This window comes from Epinephelus lanceolatus, chromosome 9 (genome assembly GCF_041903045.1).
Source record: "Epinephelus lanceolatus isolate andai-2023 chromosome 9, ASM4190304v1, whole genome shotgun sequence".
NCBI lineage: Eukaryota > Metazoa > Chordata > Actinopteri > Perciformes > Serranidae > Epinephelus > Epinephelus lanceolatus.
Window position 1 is genome coordinate 24,835,878 of NC_135742.1, and position 25,411 is coordinate 24,861,288.

The 25,411-nt window shown below is 38.7% G+C and overlaps 2 protein-coding genes across 3 annotated transcripts in view; both read left to right on the forward strand.

Annotated features, from left to right (window-relative positions):
• The window catches only part of LOC117251915 (sodium- and chloride-dependent GABA transporter ine), a 32,496-nt gene extending 24,939 nt beyond the window's left edge, over window positions 1-7,557 (forward strand). For both annotated transcript variants that reach the window (XM_033618483.2, XM_033618484.2), the window contains exons 12-13: window positions 74-241; window positions 2,077-7,557. In XM_033618483.2, the coding sequence (XP_033474374.2) occupies window positions 74-241; window positions 2,077-2,181 (273 nt within the window). In that variant the 3' untranslated portion in view covers window positions 2,182-7,557. The remainder of the gene's footprint in view (window positions 1-73; window positions 242-2,076) is intronic.
• Window positions 7,558-20,808: 13,251 nt separating this feature from the next.
• Window positions 20,809-25,411, forward strand: part of wscd2 (WSC domain containing 2) — a 52,574-nt gene continuing 47,971 nt past the window's right edge. The window contains exon 1 of the mRNA XM_078170740.1: window positions 20,809-21,015. The gene's annotated coding sequence lies outside the window, so the exon portion shown is untranslated. The remainder of the gene's footprint in view (window positions 21,016-25,411) is intronic.

The following is a 25,411-nucleotide window of genomic DNA, read 5'->3' on the forward strand; positions in this document are numbered from 1 at the left end:
GATTATCTGGATGGTATGATTAGTAATGATGGTTATTTGATATAGTTTTAAGAATATCTTTCTCCTTACATAGTGTATACTGATCTCCAGCATCATCCAGTACACTCCTGCTCGCTATGGGAAGTACACATACCCAGGGTGGGCTGAAGGGGTGGGCTGGTGTGTCTCACTGGTCTCCATAATCTGGATCCCACTTGGAGCCATGCAAGAGATCTGTAGCAACAAAGGCTCACTTCTTCAGGTGAGTGTAAGAATCGTTATTCAGAGAAATGACAGTGGAAGTCGCTCAGATGGGAGGGGTATTGATACATTTTTTTATCGTCTGGTAAGTCACTCTGATAAGTGAAAAAATTGACCAAATGAGGAGTTATCCTTACGGCGACTATGGATATCTGTTCCAAATTTAACAGTTATCTATCCACAAAGCTTAACAGGGGTGTGTTAGTGGGGGGACAAGCAGGACTGATAACCTAGGCCCCAGTAGGACAAAGGCCCTTGAAAAACCTGGATTTTTTTAAAGTAGCTAATAAGTGCCATAACTACATTAAAATTGGCAGAGTAAATCAGTCAAGAGACTGAACTTTGTATAAAAAACAGTGGAAGCTCTAAGGCCCCTCTTACAAAAGGCACAAAATGGTTTAGTCAGCCGGATTCATCTTTAAAAGCAGCTAGAGCCACGTGCAGCAGAGACTGCGTATGCAAAGGGCCCAGAATTTGGTGAAGGTTAACTTTGTAAGTGACAAGTCAGGTTATCACCAATGTCAGTAGGCTTCATGCTCTGAGGAACATGAATGTCTGTACAAAAATTCATGACAATCCATCTAATAGTTGGTGAGATTTAGAGTCTGGACCAAAATGGTGGACCAACAGATCAACACTGCCATTCATACACTCTGTGGTAGTCTAAGTACTTTCATAATGACGAAATGAGACTCTGTAATTAACATCAGATGTTCTCTATAGTGAATTAAAAAAGGTGTTCATATTTGCTCTGGATAGCAAAGTTTACAACTTGGCTGCTGACAACAAGAGCTAGCTAACATTTTTACTTTTTGCTCCTTGAAATACAACATAAGGAATTTGACCTTAATTTTTGGTACTTACTATTTCACATAACAATTATTCAAATTACATGTCTAGTCTTCTTTTAACTCAATATCTCCTACATTAACTGATTTACATGGATTATGAAATTATTAAAGGAACAGATTAGTGACATCTAGCAGTGAGGATTGCAGATTGCAATCAGCTGAAACTTCTCCTGGTTAGAATTCCTTTACTGTTCATTGTTCAGGAGGTTTTTACTGTGAGGTCTCTTCCTCTCCAAAATAGACTTCTAATTAACATCGGTAAAAACACAGAATAAAGCAGTTTCAGGTTACAAATCAGTGTTTCTCCTACGTTGTTTAGCATGCCGCTGCAGCACCTGCTAATATGTGCTCACCTATTTTTTCTGATGACTTAAGATCTAGATGTTCAGGAGGTTTTTATTAGGAGCCAAATTAATCGCAGAGGTCTCTTCCACATTTAAACCAGTAAAAATACTGAACAAAGCTGTTTCATGTTAAAAAAATAAAAAATAAAATCTGTGTTTTTCTGACTGCCCATTGCAGAGGGGCTGCTAACTATGGTGGCTGACATGAAAACACAAATGGCCCTATCTAGAGCCAGTGTTTGGTTTGTCCGTTTTGGGCTACTGTGGAAACTTGCTCCCTATGTAGATGTAAACAACCAATTCTAAAGTAACAAAAACACAAAGATTCTTATTTTTTAATTGATTAAAAGAAAACAGATGTATTTTATTATATTCCATTTCTGCAAATATAGCCTTCTAAATCCTACACACTGGACCTTTAACAATCTTTATAAACATGAATTCAAACAAAATAAAGTGACAAAAGCTGGTGTGGCACTTTTTTTTTTTTTACTGAAGATATTAGAGTATTATGTGCAGAGCTGGGCTATGGCTAATATTTGTGAACAAGAAATAAGTTAACTGTTTTATCCTTTTTTCTCTTTGTGCCAGCGTTGACCAGAAGTGCTTGTTTCTAACATATTGTCTTTTCTAACCCTCAGAGACTTAAAGCAACTTTGATTTCATCAGTAGACATGGATGCTGAGGATCCACTGCCGGAAAAACAAAACCTAGACAGCTCGGTGACTGAAACCTTGCTTACTTAAGTGGCATGACTAGAAATACAGGCAAAGCCATGTCTGTGAGTCACAGACAGAGATGCACTGTTAAGGGTACTTTTTAGTGATGGAAAGAAAACATATTTACACTGAGATACACAATGTCTCTATTCTAAAATGATCATTTTATGCTGTTTGTTCTTCCAGGACAGATTCCTTACTATGTATCTCGAGCACACTGGACATTTGTAGTGCTTTGAAAGCTTAAGACACACACATCATTTGTGCCTGGTACAATTTGTATATTTAAAAATCTCAGATTTTGTCCATCAGCTAAAGATTGTTTTAATATAATTTAATTAAATTTAGGCATGAATGCGTGTGTGCCCTGTCTAGACTAGTCAGGTGTTTATTCCAACCAAAGACTGAAATGTAAATGATTACTTCCTCAGCTTTGGTTGATTAATCAGTAAACATGTCTTGTATATGCAGTGATGTTTTCGCTTGCAGTGTGTAAATAAGACTGTATTATGCATCTATGTTAGAGGCATTCAGAGGTTTATTAAATCTTTAGCTTAATACATAGACTTAATCCTTCAAGGACACTTTCCTTTATAAGATACATCATGAAGGGGCTGAAGAGGCCTGTCCCATTCAAAGGTCTCCTCCAAATGCAGCAGGGAAATGACACCTTCTTTTGACCAAACCCAGCTGTCTTTGTGGCCTTAAACCCCATAAAACATTGTGCTGTTCCGTTGTTTAATGTAGAGTTTGAGTCAAGTTTGTTTTTGGTGGTCATCACCTGGAATCACCCAATTAAAAAAAAAGCACTGCAATGTATTTCATAACAGAAAAAGTTAAAAAGTTAAATGGTTACAAGATCTTTTCTCATAATTACGAGAAAAGATCTCATAATTATGAGATCCTGATCTCGTAATTATGAGATCTTTTCTCATAATCACGAGATCAGGATCTCGTAATTACGAGATAAGGTGTCTAATTTTTTTTATCCAGTGAATGCAATGCACTAATAACTGACATGCTTTAATGCATCAATAGTTTTGACCTGTGAGAGGATGGACTGTCTCACTGTGGTAGGAAGAGTGGCTTTAAGTTGTCTACAAATTTGGGTGAGGAGAGCAGCGGTTCCCAACCTTTTTCTGCAGGGGGCCATTTGTCTATCATTGAGTAAACTGACGACCCCTGACTCGGTGACATATTTTATTCGTATTATATTCAATAATATGTGTAACAATAACAGTGCAGAACATCTGGTACACTACACTTTTAGGTCAAATAGTAAACAAATGACTTTATTTGAAAAACTGTTAAGAATCATACATACTAACTTTGCATTTTTTGGTCAAATTAAGTGTTTTCTTCTCTCTGACACTTTGCCATTGTGCTGTTAGCTCTTTGGTTGTCTGAACTGCGTACTTTTCTAATGCAGGACGAAGTTGTTAAACAGAGTAGTGTGTCTCTGTGAATACAGCTTGTGTTCAGGTCTTCACTGTGTCCTTATCTTGTGAGATTTTGTTTTCTTACATCCCTTAAAATCAAGAAGGTCTTGCAACCCCCCATGAAGCTTTGATGATCCATAGTGGGGGTCAGGACCCCCAAGTTGGGAACCAGGGCTTTTGAGATTTCAGCCTCTGATCTGGGACTCAGGTTGTGTCTTAAGCGGGATTTATACTTGTGCGTCTATGCACTTGGCCTACGCTGTTGTGAGAATTTATACGCGGTGGTGTGTCTGTGTTGCTCTGCAGTTACACCTCCAAAATAGTAGTCTGCGGCGGAGTTTCTGTGGAGTGCTGTAAAGTTTAGTTAATTCACAACACACATTAAAGATGGCTTAATAGAGACAATTTCAAACACAAGTACACAAATTGGCTTCACTATAACATAGACAATGCACTTGTCTTTTGCTGGACACATTTTCCACGCAAATTCAACCTGCTAATGTTATTAGCACAAGTCTATGCCATTTTACATTGTATAAATTAGCCTAGCGGCTAGTGGAGTTTCACTCTATTCATATAAAACCAGGGACAACAGCAACATTTAACAAAGGTAACTTTACAAAATTCGGCTACATTACATTTCACAAGACTCACCAACAAAACAACTGTCTTATACTAAACACGTTTTCTAAACAAATTTAACATGCTAATTGTTATATTTACATCAACGCAGAGCCTAAGGCGTCAATTTTATGCAGAGGTATAAATCCTGTGTTAGCCTGAATGGAAGCTAGAGACAGACAGTGACGCTAGTGTGGATATATATTATAGCATTTTAACTTTCCAGTGCCTTAACATCCTTCACATAAAGTCAAAAACCCTGAACACACATTGGCATAAACAAACCCAGACTAATACCATTTTTCACGTAAATGTTTTACATGGAATGTAACTGTAATGTTATTGTAGATTTCTCTAAAATGTACTATTAAGATTTTTTTTTTGTTCAGTGTTGCAAAGCTTCAGAGAGACTGATTTGTGGCTGTAAACAAGTGAGTGATGTGATCCAGGAAGCAGGTTAATGTTGCACCGATGTGAACTGAGGTCCTTCAAAGGTGAATCAGTACTGGGAATTTCTCTGATCTCTGCAGGCTGAGGAATAGGTTATTTCTCAGCAATGCATCTGACATTATTTTTTTAACTTTCTTAGAGCAGGAAACTCACAAGAGATTTTGAGATTATAAATGGTGCCTTTGATCTGCTTCCATAAAGCTGAATTGGGCTAATGAGTGTAGATAATCCAGAGGAGGGCAACACTTATCTGGTAATCTGGTTACTCTCCATTCAGGGTCTATTGTATGACCCAAAATCTGCAGTTAATCACTGACTGTTTTATCTCTGGTCTGAACACAGACGGAAACCAAAAAAAGTTCACGTTGGTGATATGTAATTTATTTCAGCTCGAGCTTTAACTTTAAGATTGTTCACTTGAGTTTTTTTTAATGATTGACCTCCGGTCTAGACATCTCTGAAAAGCTGATAGTGAGATTATACCACGTCCAAATTCAGTGTGACAGTGGGAGAAAAGGGTTTGGTCGGCTCAGTGTGGGAAGTGTATGTTTAGGGTTAGTATGTTATATAGATGAACTACCTTGACTGGAAATGCCCAGGGGAGATAAAGTCACCCTTTGATGTAAGATTGTCTAAAATGTTGTGCCCTATGTTGCATTTTTGGCCTTTTACTTTTAATTTTTTTTTTGTTTTTTTTTTACTGGTTAGCTTATCAAAGAACCTCTCATTAAGGAGAGCCTTTTTTATAGTACCGAAAACATGCTCTGATAATGAATGTTCAAGACACCTGAACATGATTTTCAAAATGATACAAGAAGAAACAATCTAATCTTAGCAGTCATACATGCATTGCACACTGTATCGCAGTTTAAAGGTGAAAATGCTTTCAATCCAGTTTTGTATTTGTTTTTAAATTTGCACAAGAAACTAACCTGTAGGCTGAAAACAAATAGTGATCAGAGGCTTTAAAAAGGCAGTTTTGGGGAATTTCACAAGAGACACATCGTGGAACTTTAAGCTTCAAGTGCCTGTCATGAGCAAGTTTTGATTTTAGATTATCTATATTGAATCAGATGGGTGGTTCTTAACCTTTTTTTGTGTGTTAAGCACCTCTAAATTGATACATATTAGGTCACAGACCCCCATTTCATAAGACTCCATGTGGAAAGATTTTGATTGTTACATCAGAATTCTGTAGTTGAGGAGATAACTGTTGGGGGAACTCTTACCCACATTGGGATCACTTCTATAGTAAATTAAAGAGTAAAAAAGAGTAAACTACCCTCATTTTTTGTGGACCCTCCTGGAACTCCCTTAAAGACCCCTAGTTGAGAACCACTAAATTAGACGACCAAAACTTTTATTTAAGATGTTGTGTATGTTGTTGCTGTAAGCTGCCTTATTTTGCTTTATGTCATGAATTGTTGAAATTGTATGCAAGGATGATTCAGAAGCATGTTAACAATACTGCTTACACTTCTTAGTAATTGTACTTTTAATATGAGCTAAATACAGATTATTGTGGGCTGTTAACAGAAATGCACTTGTAATCATCTTGTTCAGAAGTGTAAAAAGTCTGGGTTATTGGAACAAAAGGAGTTGGGCAGCCACGTACCATGACATGCTGACAACAGACCACAGCTGCTGATTTCACTTATTCGTTTCAGATGATCGTCTCAGTGACTATGTTTACATGCACAATGATATTCCACTACTATTCTAAATGTGATAATATTCCAGATTTCATCCATGTTTATGTAAACAGTACATTCTGTTTGTATATTCCAATTAGACCTTTTTTCCCCCCAAATTTAGATTTTTCCAATTAAGATGTGAGGTATACTGGTATTATTTGGGTTTTAGTAGCAGTATTTTGACATGTGTACAGTGCATTTGAAATATGCGTCTCAACTGAGTTTTTTATTTTTTTACTGCAGTTTGTGACACATTGCATCTTGCCTGTTTACAGTCAGCTTTGTGCATTGTCATGGAGACACTGTACACAAACCAACTCGCCAACAGTTATAGAAATGCATGCCTAAATTAAAAGACTAAATTTTTAGTAAGGAGAGAAACACGCCTACTTTTAAACATTATGAAAGACTTGGATGTCAACAGGTTTTTGGATATGCGCATATATTGTACCAATGACCTTTTCAAGAGGGTGGTTGAATGAATTAAAGAGGAAGGCTGTGTTTGCATGGTCAAAAATTATTGGCCACTGGAAAAGCCGTTTTTAATATTTCGATGTGATGAATGACATGTTTGGGCGCATAATTTGGAGTATGCACAGCTGCATGCAAACGTGAATATGAGTGTAGGATGCATTTTCATCTTAGAGGAATATTGTCTTCTTTTTTTTTTCTTCTTTTTTTTTAAAATAAGGGCAAAAACCTGAATATTTTGCGCATGTAAACGTGGCCAGTGAAGTCAGCTGCTGCATTTTGTGGCAGAATAAAAAACCTGCAGACTCTCTTTGCTCCATGAAACAAGACTGCTCATCCCTCAATTAAAATATCTTCTCATAGTATACAAGCACATTTAAAATTTGTGACTCAATGCTGTCATGTTAAATTTGTGACACAGTGTTGTTTCTCTTAACAGTGTTTTCATATTCACACACTACAACAGTGATAATGCTGATCAGACTTTGCTAAACAACTATATATTTGTAAGGCAGTGTGTGTGTTTTTTTATTTTAATTCAAGACTCAATGTATTTTTCATGTTTTATGTTTGTGAAACAAAATCCTACAAATCTCTTTGCTAAAATTTATTTTCGTATCAGTGAATATTTTTAATTTTTCTTACTGTTTTATCATATTTTCTATTGTGTTGCTGTGCTGATTCTTGGTGTCTTAACATTTTGTTAAATAAAACACTTTTTTTCTTGCTCTGGTGTTAATATATCCCTCAGTGCATATTAGCATCATCTGGATCACTACCTCAGAGAGTCACTAGGCGGCAGCAGAGCAGCAGAAAATGCACCAAAACAACACTAACGCTGTTTCATCTGTTGTACTCTCATGCCACATCCTGTATAATCTGATACTAATAACTTTGCTGCAGAGCGTTTAATGGTTTGGTCAGAGAATATTTCAGCATGGGGGAAACATTAGTTTGTTTTATCTGATTTAGATTTCACAGCAGCATTAGAATTTTACATTAATGTACAAGAACCAGATGCTCTGTGTTTATGGTTGTAGTAAAACACTAATTGGCAACACCTGTCCACAGGAGGCTTTATAAAGATTAAACAAAGTAAAAAGAAAAGAAAATACACCCATAAACACACATCCACACACAACACATCAAATATGGGTGTGTCCGCTGCGGTATTAAGTGTGATGTTGTTTCTCTTCTAGCCATGATTCAATACCTCTGTTACAAATGTTAAAATTGTGTGGCATGTTCAATTTAGTGGGTAGACAGTTCCATACTTTGGTTCCTTTCAGACGACTGATCGTCCAAATGAAGTTTTGCATATTGCAATGCGACAGCAACCGTTTAAGAACACAGGTGTTTAACAGCATGCTAAAAACACTTTATGCTCTATTGCTTTATTGTTTCTACATTTCTGTGCATACAACACTGAAAACACCTTTTTAGAATGAGTGTTAAGAACAAAATTTCCCCATAATGTTCTGCCTTATGAGCATATTGGTGCCTCGATACATTTTATAGCACAGAAACCCCCACTACAGGCAGCATCGTTTGCTGCTGTCATTTTTTCAATGAAGTATAAGATGTGTTAGGCGAATAGATGCTGTTGGGAATTGCACAGTGAGCCATTTTTATGCAATAAGAGGGTCTATATAGAAATGGGTTGTTGCTTTCATTTAAACAGCCCACCAGTACAATCAGTCCATATATTTTCAGAATGGATGATTACACTGGGAACTGAACCACATCTACTGTCTCACACTGAGCTGCGGGGAAGTGACTGTAAAAGAGAGCAGAGCCAGGACAAATCTGAATGCAGTGCTCTAAGAGCTTCTGAAGTTAATTAAACCCCTTGTCATGGAGTGGTGCTGCAGCAGCACCCTTAGCAGGACTGTACGTTAATCAATACCCCCTTCCTGCCTCCCTCATGACAGAACGGATCATGGGCACTAAATTAGCGCTGGGGGCGCTGGTTGATCAATAGCCCTAGACAGTGCAGCTCAAGGGCCAGTAAATTAATGGTTACACATGGCAGAGGGGAAGTGTTTGTGAGCCTGAATCTGCAAAGAGGGGGGAGATGGGTCACTGTCTGACTCCTGTTGTGGGGTGTGAAGATGTTAATCTGTGCCAGGCAAAGAGTTAAACCAGCAGCAGCGCCTCGTGTTGGAGCTGTTTCAGATCTTATCTGACCTTTCTTTAGTAGAAGTGAATTGTGTGCTGGTCCAGGAAATCCACTGCTCGTCAGCATACGGCTACATGACTGTGGAATAACAATTGTGCTTTGAAAAAAAGACAAAACTGGCTCGCTGCCAGTGAAGAAACATGAAAAGGCAAAAATTTCACTCCCTTGTGACAACTCGAGGTTTCTTTTACTCTCCCTCCCCTGCTGTTCCCCTGTTGCTATGCACAGTTGTTTTTTACATGTTCTTGCCGTGTACCGTGTGAAGGGAAGAGGATCCCATCTGTTTTAATTTGAGTGAGCGTGCATATGTGTGTGTGTGTGTGTGTGTGTGTGTGTGTGTGAAGATGATAAAGTAAAGGAGGCAGAGATCAAACTTGATTACATACTCCTACTGGTCGCATACTGCATCTTAAGAGGGAGGGAAGTTCCCCTCATCATTAACCACTCCACTCACATACATGATGTTTCCATCATGTTGATAAGACTTCAGCCTGAGGAAGCCACAGCAGCTGCTTTATACTTTTGTCAATCTCTTTGACGTCATAAATATGCTTATGAGGAGGATAAGGAGGATGTAATGAAAACTCTTGTGTCTCTTGTGAATATTAAAGCTGAAGAGATTCACCAGGTTTAACAGGTCAGGGGTCAGGATGGATGAGTCACTGATGGATATCAGTTCTGTCAGAAATGTAAATATCTCGAGCTGCAGTCCTTTAAGCTGCCACAAAGCTACAGTGATAACGTTAATAAAAGTGCGCTAGACTGAAATGTATTGAATAAAGCTTGAATATAATTGTTCTTCATAATTGTACTGAATAAGTACTGAAGAACTGAGAAATAGAGATATACAGGACAGTGGTTGTTAAGACAGCACATTACACAAAACAAAATTTTCACACACTGCAACATGCAACAAAGGTCACAGAAATGTATTAAACATTTCAGCATTTCAGTATTTACTATTTCAGTATTTTTAGTGGCCAGTCAGAAGCTCTTTGTTGTGTGTGTGGGTGAGTATATTTTAAACATTGAGGTGACCTTGAATAAATTTTATTTAAACAAATAACTTTGCAAAGGCCACATTATTAAAAAGGAACAACACCCACAAAAAACCTGGAGGAAACCTGGATTAAACGTTAATGTCAGAATTACAGTGAGAAGAATCCACAAAGCTAATATAATGCGAGGGCCTGCATCATCTCAATAAGCTTTTAGACATTGTAACAAATATACACAAACAGCTACATGTAGATGGGTGGATGTGTGTTAATGTGATTGTATGTTAACACATGTATGGTCACACAAATAAGTACATGTAAATATGTATGTATTAGTACACACATAGGCTGTATCTATCTTGTTACTGATGTATTAAAGGGTAACTGAGTATTTTTCCATATGGACCCAATTTTCCTATGTTTTTGTGACTAAATGACAAATAGAGACAACTTTTGAAACTGCAGCTAGCAGCTGTGCATCAGGCTGCAATGTAATGCTAATGGACAATCGTGCACTGTCAATTTAAATCCACTAAAAGCACTTTTTTTGCTCCTGAAAGTCTCATATTATTAATACAGAGATAGACCTTTTTGTTAAACCAGAAACAGCCCGGAAGTCACTATTGCCAATCTCACCAGGCACCATTTGAATAAATATTTTATCACTGTAAAACACACTTCATCCACAGACTGCTCCAACACTAACCTACACTGGTTGAAATTAACCCTTAACTCACACAGTTAGATGTTAAAATATGATGGCTCTGTACTGCTTATTTAAACAAAGTCTGATGGGTTTGCTCTGGTTTAAGTAGATTTCCAATGAAGAAATCCCTTCCATAATGTTGACACTTAATGTGATAATCTGAACATGTCAGTGGCAAAATCAAGCACTTTTAGTGGATGTAAATTGACAATGTGCAATTGCCCATTAACGTTACATTGCACCCCACTGGACTGCTGCCGGCTACAGCCTCCTTATCCAATACTGTACCAGTTTCAAAAATCATTGTCTCCATCAGTCACAAACAAAATCATGGGGAAATAGGGTCCAGGTGGAAAACATACTGGAGTAATTCTGTCATGTAAATGCTTAATGGGCCTCACTGTGTTCAGAACATGTTATTTTTCGTTTATTTATTTATTTTTATTTTTCAGTTGTTATTATTATGGGGGGAGTCCCCTTGCGCAGAGCCTGCATGCTCTCCTCATGCCAGCATGGGCTCTCCCCAGGTGCTCCGGCTTTCTACTGTAGTCAAAAGACAAGCAGGTTAATTGGTGACTCAGTGTGAATGGTTGTCCGTCTCTATGTGTCAGCCCTGTGATAGTCTAGCAACCTGTCCGGGGTGTACTCTGTATCAACAGAGATAGGCTCCAGCGCCCCACGTGACCCCCAACAGGATAAGAGGGTACAAAAATGATTTATTATTATCAATATTTTGGATAAGACTTCTCACTATAGCACCGCCATCAATTAAAACATGATTTATTGGGCGTTACGTACCCAGTATGGACATAGTCATTTAATCCGAAAATTCTTTCCAATTTGAAGTCTTGTATTTTGTGCTTCAGTTCTCACATGTGCACCACTGCATGGAATTGATAACCTTTTTGTAATTCTAGTCCAAAGAGTGGCCTCAGTATTAGTTTTGTCGTTATTTTGTGGTGGTGGATGCAGCATGTAACAGATTATATATCTACTGTAGACAAACTTAGTATCAGATGATAAGAACAAGCTGAGCATCTGCTATAATTTTCCTCCATTTAAAAAGCATCAAAAGTGAAACATGAAACACAGTTAGGTCTGGTCCTACATTTACTCCTTGATTTTGTACAGTATTGTAGAGTTTCATTTCACTGATGCATGCTTACACTCTTACCTAGTTTCTTTGTGGTTGCTGACTTGCATGAAGCACATTTTTCACTCTGCAGAAACAAATCTCTGTGTCACTACACCTGCAGTGCTCAGGTTTGCTCTTTTTGTGGTTTATTTGATTTGCATTTAGCTGCACGGTCTCCAGGCAGAAGTGACACATCTGGGCAGTGTGTGGTGGCAGTTACCTTCTGTATAGCGAGGTGGTGCAATCAGCATAGAAATACATGAGAAACACAGGTTCAAAGGGTTGTATTTACATTGCGTAGGACGAGGATGTAAACTGCTGGTAGCTTGAATCCCACTGCTTTTGAATTAATACAGCCTCCATCATATGCCCAGCCTCAGCTTAAGGTTTAACGCGGCAGTCTGTACATTTAATGCATACAGGATTTGTCCAGTATGTCTGAATAAGCATTTTTGTTTATTTATGTGTTCCATTTATACCCATTAAAATGCTAATTGGCGTATCTTGCCAACTATTCATATGCAGATAAGAGCTTTTGAGGCTTGGATGCTGCAGCGTGCCCCTGCTGCATAGTTGCTTTTGTTTAATGAGGATTTTGGGTTTTTTTTAGCTTTCTTTCAGTCTGTTTGGGATGTGCATACATAACAAGTCCGTCCCTGAATAGAGCTCACCTCCTGCTGGTAATGAGGCCACAGCTCACGGCGTTAGTTGGCCTTTCTCCCAAAAATGAGCCGCTGTTATAGGCTTATAGGGAGATTCAGTTTTCTTTTCAAGAAACAGTGTTTATGTCGCTTTCTGGCACATCATTTTACAATCCAACTGTTTCCATTGAGTCTGAATAGTCACTCAGAGTCTAAGCAATCACAAGATTTCACTGAACATGTGTTTGAGGTATAAAATATTTGACAGGAATGTTTTGAGCAAAATGCTTCCATTCATAATGTTGAACTTGTGCCATAAGTTTTGTTGTATCCCTTATGGTTAGTGAATTGACTTAATCATATGCATCTGACATAATAGATTGAGAATGTCCTGGAAAAGTCTCATGATTAAGCTCGAGGGTGAATGTGACTGACTGAATATGCCAAGACTCCACAGCCCAGAAGTGATAGCTTTCCATGTAAAGACCTCTGTACAGTGAGGGAGTGTTGTTTTGTGCATCTTGCAGGACGGCATAACAAAAGCAGCGGTGCTACTGCTCATTCAAAGGAAATTCCCGTGAAGAATTTTTATTGGATTTGGGATGAGGCTGGAATAGATGTTGTAGGTTGTAGGAAAGCCTATCTTTTATCTCCAAAATGTCTGATATGTTTTCTGTGTCTCATCACAATAGAGACCATCTTTTTTCTTTGTCTCTGTGGATGCAGGGATAGACTGCTTCTACCATAACCTAATGGGGTTGCACAGAAATTTCAATATCTCTAGTCTGTTTTCATAAAGCTGGCAGGGAATTGAATTTGGCTCTGGGGTTGATGGAGCTTCTGAATGCCTTTCCACATCTGCACTCCTTCCGACTTAAGGATGGTTTCTGCGTGCCTTTATTCAATTTAAATGGATTTCTGTAAAACACCATCCTAGTTCAATCCATCTTGTTCCTTCATCCCTACAATTCCCCCAATATGCCTCACTTGGTTGCAGAGTATTGCTCTTTTTGTCCTTTATTTTTCTTCAAATGCTCACCTTCCTCATTTGCGTCACTCACATTATTATATTACAGTTGTTTTCTTCTCAGTCGCAGATATACTTGCACTGGATGACTAATGTAAGTGGATATCAACATTATACGTGAAACTGAAATTATCTTTTGTTTCATTCAGGGGCAATTCTAGGATCAGAGGTTTAGGGGTGCTGAGCACCCAGAGAGCTGCCCAGCCAGGCAAGATAAATTTCACTGTTTTGTACATTTTAACTCAATTTCATTCCCACATTTGTGAAAGAAAAGCACAACACTTTTTGGGAAAGTCTGTGACTAAACCATCAAATCTGATAAAGGTTATTTAAATGCTTAGCCACAGCAAAAGAGGAATGGATTGGAATCATAAAAGAAACATATCGTAACCCAAATTTCTCATTTTTATACAGCAGCTCCTCAACATACACATAAACAGTATGTATGTTTCTGGAGTAAACCAGACCCCTATAGTGAGTACCAAAAATACCAAAAATGGACCTTGGACTTATTTTTTGGACTTTTATTTGAAATGCAATGCACAACATGTAACATTAACACATTAACAGTAATTGACTTTTTCAATGTTTGTCTCTGCCTTTTTCCTTCTTGTCTGTATTATATAATACAAATACATAAATAAAAATACACTTCAAAAAAGAAAAGTGCTTGAAATCTACAAAATAATAATAATAAATACACACAATAGGACTGTATTTTTGTTGTTAAAATATTACGTTGCAACCAAGTACTGTATGGTTTTATGGTTTTGACACTTTTCTAGCTTGTTAACAAGGGACATACAGTAAAAAAATAAATTAAAAAAAAATCTCTCGAATTTTAGTGGTGCTGGGATTCAATTTAGGGGTGCTTCAGCACCCCCAAAAATGGGCTAGAAACACCTATGGTTTCATTCAATAGAGATTATCCTCCTAACTTGTAACACGCAAGGACATCTAACCTCACACAAACACCCACACTAAGTTTGCTAAGCCTCCACTCATCATGAACATGACAGTCATCTCCTACTGGTAATCTCCACTTTTGGAATCGATTACTTATCCTCACACAGCACAGGGTTTGTTAAGGCCCCATGCAGATGGCTGGTCTGAATGAGCCTTTCATAAATTAAGCCAGCTTTATATTATTGCAGCATCTCACATGCCTCTGAAGTCAGTAGCATGTTGAATAAAAGAAAGAAGGGTCCAAAACACTGATCGCTGGGGGACACCTCAAGACACCACTTCATACAGTAATAGGACAGCTGTGGGGACGAGAGAGAGTAGGAAAGGTCTGAACTTCTTTTTAAGCTCTTTTTAAAAAGTCATTTTTAAAACATCTGTCACTTTTTGTATGTTCAGCTAAGACAGTAATGACCCCGGCTCTTTTGAATGCTGGGCTGGCTGCTGGTTTTTGTCTTTGTGCTCTGTGCTGCAGGTGCCGGTGGGCATGGTTGGGCTGTTGGTTTTTGGGAACACCTGGGGCCTGGTGATCCCACTACTACGAAAACATACCCCACTTACTCTGTAATGAGGGAGAGAGGGGAAACTCTGCTCCACACTCGCCACCCTTATCTTTATTTTTCCTTTTACTATACAACATCCCATTTACAATTGTTTTACATACTAGCACTACTGACTTACTGACTGCCACATCTCATCCTCTTTTGACTTTTTTAGTTGTTTCCATTAGTTTTCAAATAAATGTATGGTTCATTTTCTGTAGCACCTCCTGTTATTTAGAAGAAGAAGATGTCATGGTTTTATAGCAGGCCATGACAAGACCAATTGTTCCCATTTGTACAATTTACTGCACAAACTTGTAGCCTACATGTCATGGGCAGACAGCAGTATTTAAGAGTGATGTCACCAGCATCTAATCAATGTGACATCAGCAGGTGCATTTACATGCTGTTTAAAGTGCTGCATCTGAGCAGCTAATTAGCTGTCTTGCCTGTATACTGAAGTTAGCAGTACACTTTTTCCCATTAAATGTTTCTTTGGTCACTTATTCAACAAGCTAAAGTGCCGGACAAGATGTGTGTTCATGTTTTAAAGTTAAATTTAGTTAAACCCAGATATGTGTGCTGTAGCAGTAGGACTGGGCAACATATTGATACATTGATGTCATGATTTGAGACTAGATATCTTCTTAGACTTTGGATATTGTAATATCCTAGCTGCTGTCTTTTCCTGGTTTTAATGGCTGCATTACAGTAAAGTGATGTAATTTTCTGAACTTACCAGACTGTTCTAGCTGTTCTGTTATTTGTCTTTACCCATGTGGTCATTTTATCCACATTACTGATGGTTATTTAAAAAATCTCATTGTGTAAATACTTTGTGAAAGCACCAATAGTCAGCCCTCGCAATATTGATATTGGAGTTATTTGGTCAAACATATCCTGATATTTGATTTTCTCCAAATCGCCCAGTGCAAGCAGACAAAAAAAGCAATTCAATTTCATTTGGACTTTAAAATAGACTACCAGCCAGGGATGTGCTTCCCATGAACCGTGTCAAACAGACAGTAATGTCAATTCCTGTCGATCCTCATTGATTGTTACTGTGTTACAGTGTCAGCACGGACAGAAAAAACACAGAGAGTAACTTCCCTTCCCTTTTGAGGTCATCTGAACTTATTTATGGTGACAGTGGCAGGAAAAGACGTGAAGAAACGAAGGAGGATGTCACTGAGACGAATCGCACCATGAAGTGGGTCAACTCTCCTGGGCATGCTCAGAATGGATGTGGTGACACGGCTGAGCTGCCATTTGACAGTCACTTCGAAATCTATTTTTTTTTTTTTCACTCAGTCTTAATAAACAACAGACACCCACAGAGACAGGATGTGGGGGCACGGAGCAAAAACACTGACCTTTAACAGCTGATAATTAAAAGAAATAAGTGACAAATTGAAAGTTGGTAATTAGACACTCAAGATCATTGTGTGTGTGTGTGTGTGTGTGTGTGTATGTGGGTGCGTGAATGACTTGTAGTGATGTGTAATTATCAGTAAAGGGCTGCTGTTCTGGGCCTGACTAAACAATCTGACACCCTGCAATTTCCTAAAGAGACACAAACCCCAATTACCAGAATGAGTTTTTGTCAGACCGCATTCATAAACAAACAAACAAACGCCTCAATGAGCACCAAAAGAAAATCCTTCTCTGTAAAGTAGGTTAATGCACCATGGGTCAGGGATTGGCGAATGTGTTAAAGTCAATAAATTGGTTTTGGATGGGAAAGCATCGTCGCAATTAGTTTTCACAACACATGAAGTCATTAGGACGTTCTACTCTCTTTTTTTGGTCAGATTGGGATAATGTTGCAGCAGTGTTTTGTAACAGTGTTCACGTAAATGGATCTGCCCCTATTGCTCCACTCAGAGGGAAGATTACTTAAAGGGGATTTTCTTGAAATGTCAGGAAGTTGCAAAGTAACCTATCTCAGATTCATTTCAGATTTGCACAAAAAAGTCAGAAAGAGCAGTATTTGAATTGGTATTTGAGCAAAGCCATAGCTATGGAGTCAACACTGGGGGAGGCCAAATAGTTACAATTCAGTCAGAACCACTTAAGTTAACAAAAACTTTATTTCCATTTACAGTATTATAGGCTATTTGGCTGTATGGCTCTATTCTGAGGCCTCTCTGCCCTTCTGCGCACCTATGTGGAAAGTAAAGTGGGATTTATACTTGTGCAGCAGACCCTACACCATAGCCTATGCATGTTGCCTACGCCATGAGCATTTATACTTGTGCAGTGTCACTCTGCAGTTACACCTCCAAAATACTATTCCGCAGCTAAGTTTCTTTTAAGTGCTGTGTGAAGTTTAGTTGATTCAAAACACATATTAAACACACATTAAACATGGCTTAATAGAGACGATTTCAAACACAAGTACACAAATTGGCTTCACTATAACTCACAGCATTCATAGACAAGCACTCAATATCTGGACACATTTTCCCTACAAATACAAAATGCTAATGTTATTAGCATTTTTTATGCCATTTTACATTGTATAAATTAGCCTAACGATGAGCAGAGTTTTCCTCATATGAAGCCAGAATAAATCATTAAGTATAAATCCCCGAAGGATGAATTACACACAAGACTTCAAATTCTATTTTTGTGGAGGCTTTATTATCTACACAATTTATTATTTCTTATCTATAAAATTAAAGTAAATAAAAGCTTAATTTCCTCTGAGGGAAATGGTTTCAGCTTAACAGGAGGTCTGCATCACCACGACGTGTAGTTACATTTCTGGGAGGGTGCATGTCAGGTTACGGCGTAAGGTCTACGTCGAGGCAGAGCCTATGCCATAGCTACAGCGTCGAAATTCCAGTAGAAATTCCAGAACAGAGCATCAATGACAAACAGAAATGACATTGATAAGTCAGACACAGCATGGATAAGAGGAGCTGGGGGAGGCCGGTTGCAAAGCAGCTTGTAACAGTAGGCAGGCCAGAGCAGTTTAAATAGGGCGCCCTGAATGAGATTCACCAATTGGTTGCAAAGAAAGGAATCATGTGATCTATCAGCTGACTCCCTTCCATCAATCAGCTGCTCCATCAGTTGATTGGGCTGCTTGAGATCAGCTGATGTAGCTGGGATGTGAGCTGAGCTTGACATTGTGTCCTGCCTGAACTAACTATGCTCAGTTTAATAGTTGATAGTTGGGTTAGCTGCTTTTTAAATCTCCTACAGTGGTTCGCACACATAACATGTCATAAAAACATCCATCCAGTCCTGCTGACCGTCCCTTTTACACAGATGCAGCTCCGTCCACCTATTCTATTGGTGTACCTTTTATATAGAACGGCAAAGTGGCCTAACGGCGCAATATTCCTGGCTTGAACAGGCTGTGTAAAAGGGGCTACTGTCTATATAAATTAAATGCAGTGCAACACAAATGATTAACACTTTACTTAGACTTCACATGGGGTATCTCACAAATATAATGTAATAAAGATATTAACGTTAGTTGAATACGTCCATGACCTGTGTTCTGCTGGGGTGGGGGGGTTCGGGGGGCTCTCCTTATATATATATTACAATTACTGCCTTGTATTTGAGGTTATTTATTTTAGTTTCTAGTAGTTGTAGTTACATTTGCCAATTTTCCAGCTGTGATATTTCTAAAAGAGTTAAACTTAATATAATATCTCCTGCTAACTCTCTTTTCAGTCACAAACACACACAGCCATTGTCTACAACTCTGTCACTCATCATGCAGACTGCAGTCATTAATAATACAAGGCAAGAGTCAGTGCAGACAAAAGAGAGGAGGTGGAGCTTTCACACACTTTGGCAGATATGAGGGACTGCAACAAAGCCACATGAAAGGATGTGCCAGATCTTAGTCATTTATCAATGCCTGCAGTTCTTCCTCAGTTTTGTGTGCCCTTGGTCTTTGAGAGAGGGAAGTATCTTATTATACTGGTTGGTGAAAGTAGCTTAGAAGATATTAACATATGCATCCCCTGCTTTCAAGAGTGAAATTGAAATAAGACCTTTTAATGACACATCTGTACCACTGAAGATTCAATGAAGGAAATATGATCATCATAAAAAACACAATACCTGGATGTTTTTCTCATGGCTGTGATTGTGTTGAAGCTGAAGCACTGTGTGTGTGAGACACTGATAGCACAGGAAACGATACTACTGACCAAAATATCCCACACTGTGTCAGATGTGTCCAATGAGACACGATGGGCAGCAGAATCAAAAGGATCAAATGAAACTCAGCAAAAGAATCATTATTTTTTTATAGTGACTGAAAGATGTAGGTCTCTGGTAATACTACCCCGGGCTGCAGCAACGACATTGAGATGCTGCCTGAATAGCAATTACAGCGTGTGGCTGATTTCACAGCCTCAGTCTTCCAAGCAGAACATTTTTTTGGGGGAGGAGGGTGTGTAAAATCTAAAACTGATTCATCCTTGATTGCTGGAGTGCCACTGCCAGACATTTAAGTTGAATGCTTAGGATAATGTCATCATTAATTCATATTTCTAATTAATTCAGCATGCCCTTTAAATAATGAAGGATCTAGTTTTTTTGGTAGTTTTCAGAGAGACTGCTGAATTATTAATGCCAGCAGCCATCGCCAAGTTTAATAGCAGACTGCTACCTCGGTAAATCCTGCTACACCTGCTCCTTCCCCTCGGCCTTTATCACAAGCAGAGCGGTCAGAGCTTGCTTTCTTTTGCACCCTCGTCTACTAAATTATCTGCATCTGAGGGCACTTCATCACCATTTGATATAATACAACCCAATATATTCATGGGTGGATAATGGAAGAGTAGGCCCCTGGGCACAAATATGCAAAGGGCCCACCACCTCTCCTACACAGGAGCAAGATACACAGAATTTGTGGTGGTTTCAAGTCTCTTTGTAGTCATTTTGTGTCTCCTTGTGGTTGTTTTGGCCATTTTGATCTCTTTGAGGTAATTTTGTGTCTTACTGGGGTAATATTTTGTCTGTTTAAGGTGATATTTTAGTTGTTTTATGTTGCTCTGTAGTCATTTGTGTCTGTTTGTGGTTGTTTTGTTGTTATTTTTTGTGTCTTTGTGGTCTTCCTGTGTCTCTTTGCGGCCACTTTAAGTCTCTTTCTGGCCCATATGTGTTCATTTGAGTGACATTTTGCAAGTGAAGGCCACTTGCGGCTCTGGGCCTGTGCCCAGTAGGTCCGCTCAGTAATCCATCCATAAATATATCATGCTGCTGCTGCCATGTGCTGTCTCAGAGAGCCCTAATCAGGTTTTTCAGTGCTGCATATGTTATATGAAGGCTAGTGTTGAAAACAAACATAGGACAGTTCACATCCCTCCTTACAGAACATACCCCTAATCACACAGCTATGACTTTTGTTTGTGTTAATGGAGCCATGTGAAGCTTATCAGTTCAATCCTGGCCCACACAGCTTCTCTGAAGTGCACAGTTTGACAGAAAATAAGTCAGCGTCACTGCCTGTCACCGGTACTTGATGTATGACTTCCAGCCAGTCACAGCATTACAGTTTATCCATACTGTCACTATCAACACACAGAAGATAGAGCGACAGTGATGTAGTAGTGCATATGGATGAAATCACGACGCAAACAGCTACTCACTTTACTACCTGACAAATATTTACTGACTCAGACTGTATCTGGGTTTTTGTGCGTGCAGGCCGACTGTAGTGCTTTACTACATGACAGACAGGAAGCCAGAGGATGTGTGTGCAAACCATCTCTTCAGATAAGCTCAAACCGGAGATGATAATGAAACTGCCTGTCAGTATTAGCAGGCAACAGTCATAAGAGAACAAACGTAAAGCAGCAGCAGTGTCGCTCATTAATCACTCATCATGTGGCTGATGAGGACAATTGCTTTGCAATGATAATGTTTAATGATAATGTCACGTCAAGGAAAACAATCTGGGAGTTGGAGCAGCATTTTATGATTCTGTGCTCCATGTCTTTATCCTCGAGGGGGCAACACTAAGGTAAGAACAATGGAGGACTGCAGTCATATATCTTCCTAGTTGGCAAAAGGAAGCTTTAGAGTTTCTTTGTTTCACAAGTTAAGATTTCACATTATTTGGGCAATGTGAACAAGCTGTGTGTGTGTGGAAATTGTTAAACAGGAATTCAGCTTAAAGTCTTCCCAGTGCTACAAGACAAATGTTAATGAATGTCCTTGAATCTCAGCAAAGTAAACTGAAATTTATGCTACATGTTGAGAACACTCAAACAAAAGAATTAGTCATAACATAGCGCTGTAAAACTTACTTATGTAATTGCTACTGTTGCCAAAACGCTGCCTGTGGAGTGGGAAGTAAGTGTTTATTGGTTTAAAGGTCAAACAGAGTGCAGCAACTACATTTATCGATCGTGTTATTCCTGTGTCAAATCAATGAGAACTATTCCAGGAAGGAACTGTAAAGCTTCTCATGATTAGCACGATACAGAAAAAAAAAACCTAAACACACAGTGGAGTGGTGTCTATTTTAAAATGTGTCAGCAGCGGATCTTTCACTGTTGATCCCATCGAGAATCACTGATCAGTCCCATGGGTGTGTGGCCACAAGGCAGGTACTAAATCACCACAATGATCAATAAACATGACACGTGATTATCAGTTGATTGTCATGAGAGACTAGCGGTAAAGTCCCAGTGAAAAATGAGAAGAGGAAAACTAAATGTGTTTGTTGTTTGTGATTATACAGGCCCACAAAATGTCAGCTGGATGCTTGTTTTAGACTGCAATATGAAACTGAACAGGTGACATTTGTGACTTTAGAGTGTATAAAGTGTCTAACTTCTATACGGAACATATACATATCTCACACATGAACATGTGTGATAAAAGTCTAAATCAACAAAACTTTAAACTGAACTATGGACTCAAAGCCTGCACACACATTGGCAAAGAACTTTTAGATGTACCCAAAACTGAGAAATACAGATGTGTTTGTGAATGGATGCATATTTACAATGGAATAGAGCTGAAACATTTAGTCAGTTTGTTTAATGACAGAACATTACTGTAGCGTAACCTACAGCTATTTTGAAAATGTATTAAAGTCGATAGGTCGATCCAGGCAGACAGCCATTTGAAGGACAGCCATTATGTTTTGTGATCATGTTCCCCAGAGGCTGAATCCTGATGACTTCAGCAATCCTCTGATGTTTCCTCTAGTGCCACCAAGAGATTGACATATCTTAACATCAGGCGGATTGCTGCAACATTTGGGGCAGACATTCATGCTCTCCTCAGGATGAATTGTAATAACTTCAGTGATCTCCTGAATTTTCATCTAGCCCCAGTGTCAGGTCAAACTTATGCACAATGTAGGATTTTCCTACAAGCAAACAAATGTAATCCCTCTCAGTTATATTGTATAACCGACTAGAAGAGTGAGGCAGTGTATTTATTTGCGGAGACTCTGCCCTGTGCCTGTATTTTCTTATTTTCTTCTTATATTGCTGTGCTTGGGATGCTCCTGGTGGTTGGTGAGGTTGGGATTTTATAAAAAGGTAGCGACCAGCCCATAAGCAGCACGCATCCAAGAGAAAAATACAAAAATTGCAGGCACAGCACCAAAAAAATAAAACAAAACAAAACCCCCTGCAAATATAGAGGCGAAATCTCAAGCGGACAAAGATTGTCCCAAAACAAGATGAAGTTGACTTTCACTTTTGCCGGTAACACTGTTTACAAACAGTAGGCTGCTTGACATTTCCTTCATGGTACACCTTTAAGAGTTTCCAATAGTGTGTTTTATGATCACACACCTGCAAAACTAACATTATCATCAATCTCAGTTACACATTGTGTTTAGTGCTAATTGGCAATTTAGAATGTATAAACAACAATTTGGATTCTGATAAATATTTTTTCAGACATTTATTGGCTGGGTTGCACCAACAAGGATTAATTTAATCTAAGATCGGCTCTAATCACAGTTCAGTAAAACTAGGTTTGTAGTGAGTAAATCCAGATTTAATCCCAGTTATTAGTTTAGTTTTTAGATTTAGTTCAATCCCAGAATTAATCCCAGTTTAACTAAACTACGTTTGTTTATCTAAACAGAATTTAAACTGAGTTTAATCAGTGGGGACATGTGTTATATCAAAATTAAAATAGTAAACACATAAACAAATACTTATAAATAAATACATAGATAAGCAGCATGCTGTCAGCATCTGGTAAGGGGGGAGGTAAACTGCTAAAACATTTTTGCTTTTCTGTAACAATAAACTTTACATTGTTGTGGATTAGTTAGAAAGTTGCTCTAAAACAGTTTCCTTGACAAAAATTCAAGTGGGTTGAGTCTGTCTCTCAACTTTTTCCGTTATGAGCACAAGTTTCATTTCAGCTCAGTGTGGGCGTCTCTTGTTCTTTATTTTTGATCATTTTGCTGGATCCATCTCAAAAAGACAGACATTGTAAAAGTTAAACCTCCTCAGCTGTAGGCTTAAAGTTAAACCTGGCTCACAGTTCAAATTGGAATTTAAAGTTTTGGTGCAACAGAGTTAAATTTAATCTAAGTTTAGAGTAAAAGCTGAACTGAGATTTAAAGGGTAGTTTAAATCTAATGTTTTTAAATTTCAAGCTAGTTTTAAAGCCTAAAAGAAAACTGATAACTTGAGAAAAGAAGAAAAGGACAATGAAAGATGATGTCCATCTCACGTGTAGTTGTGATCAGAGAACATAGTTTAGGTATGGGAAACAGCTTCCTCTTCCTCCCTACGTCATGCCTCTGCCTCTTTGTTACATGCATGTGAAATTTAAACACCTCAACATGCACAATTGATGTCAACAAGAGTAAAAGAGCTGATGTTTCATTGTTCCCTGTGAGCTGGAGGTGACATTCACAGTTCCCAAGTGAACTTGACCCGGTCCTGATCTCATGTGACAAACACTAGCACCTCAAAAGAGATGCGATGGCTCTCTGACGGTAGTGTTTTGATTTTTGTTGTGTGAGAGTTTCCTTTAAGAAACCTGAAACTGAATAATCATCAGTGATGATGAGGTGTATGTTAGCTTCTGACATCAGTATGAGGCCTTTACATGTGACAGCTAACCTAAGGGGAATATCTTTCATTCTTGTTGCAGCATGTAAGATGTGAATCTACTGTGTCTGTAAAGACATGTGACAAATGACCCTATTTCTCATGAAGAACTCACAATAATGAAGTTCTTCCTAAACTGTAGCTCCAGTAGATTTCTCATGAGGCTCTGTTTACAGCACGAAAGCTAGATTGGTCTCTTGGGTGAGAGTTCCCTTTGAATACAATCACGTGATGTGTTATAACATGAATAAAATTATATTTAATAGACTTTGTTTTTATGTTTTGTGCATCAGATATGTGGTGCTGCACTGTATGTGCAAATCTGAAGGAGGGAGAATACCAACAGCATAATCTCACATGAGCTATTTTTTGGATTGTGTGTGGTATCTGTGCTCAAAACAGCCATTTGTCAGATGGTGACACATAACAGGACCAGCAGAAGAACCATTTAACTGGTCACAATCTAAAAATGAAAGAACATTTTGTCCCCCTTTCATACTGCCGCCTACGTAGCCCCATGAGAGAGCGGAGATTTTACACAATGAGCCCATTATCGCCTATTTACTTCTGTCTTCTGTCTTCTGACGCGGGGATAAACCAGTGGTGGTCACACACAGGTCAACACACAAAGCACACAATGGAGCAATTGCAGGCTTGTGATGCAGATGTGTGAGTGTTTGACGCTGTTTTGGTGGGTCTGGAGTTTTATCTCCTGCAACACATGATTTACCCCAGACTTCTGACCTCTAACAATATCATGCATGTATGTGTATATCCTTGAAAAAAGACATAAAAATAGGAGAGATGTTTTGCATCTCTCTGCAGTGCTCTGCAGTTTGATTTAACTTCCTCAAACATCAGCCTGAGTTTTTGGATCCTGTTGTTTGGCCACTGTCCCATCCTGTCTGCCTGATTCAGCATGAGTAATATCACTGCTGCACACTGGTGATTTCAAGACTGTCCCTCTAAGTTGGAGTCTGTCGCTGAGTCACCATTTAGAAGAGAGTAATTGTAGGTGGCAGCGCTACGGGGGACAGACAGCACAGACAGCAACCAACCCATGAATTGATGCTGCTGACATATGCAGAGTCATCCTCTGTTGTGTCAGCACTCCATCCCTTAAGGACAGACCAGCGTTAAGCTTGTAATAACTGAGTGGCTTATTCAGACTGCAGGTGTTGGAGCCAGGAGGGACAAAGTAGGCTTTGACTAACCTCACAGGTGAGACAAACCCTCAATACTCTTTCATTAAAACTTAATCTTTTTGTTGGACCCATTTACCAGCCAGGTGCACTGGAGGCTCTAAACTCACTGTACACTCTC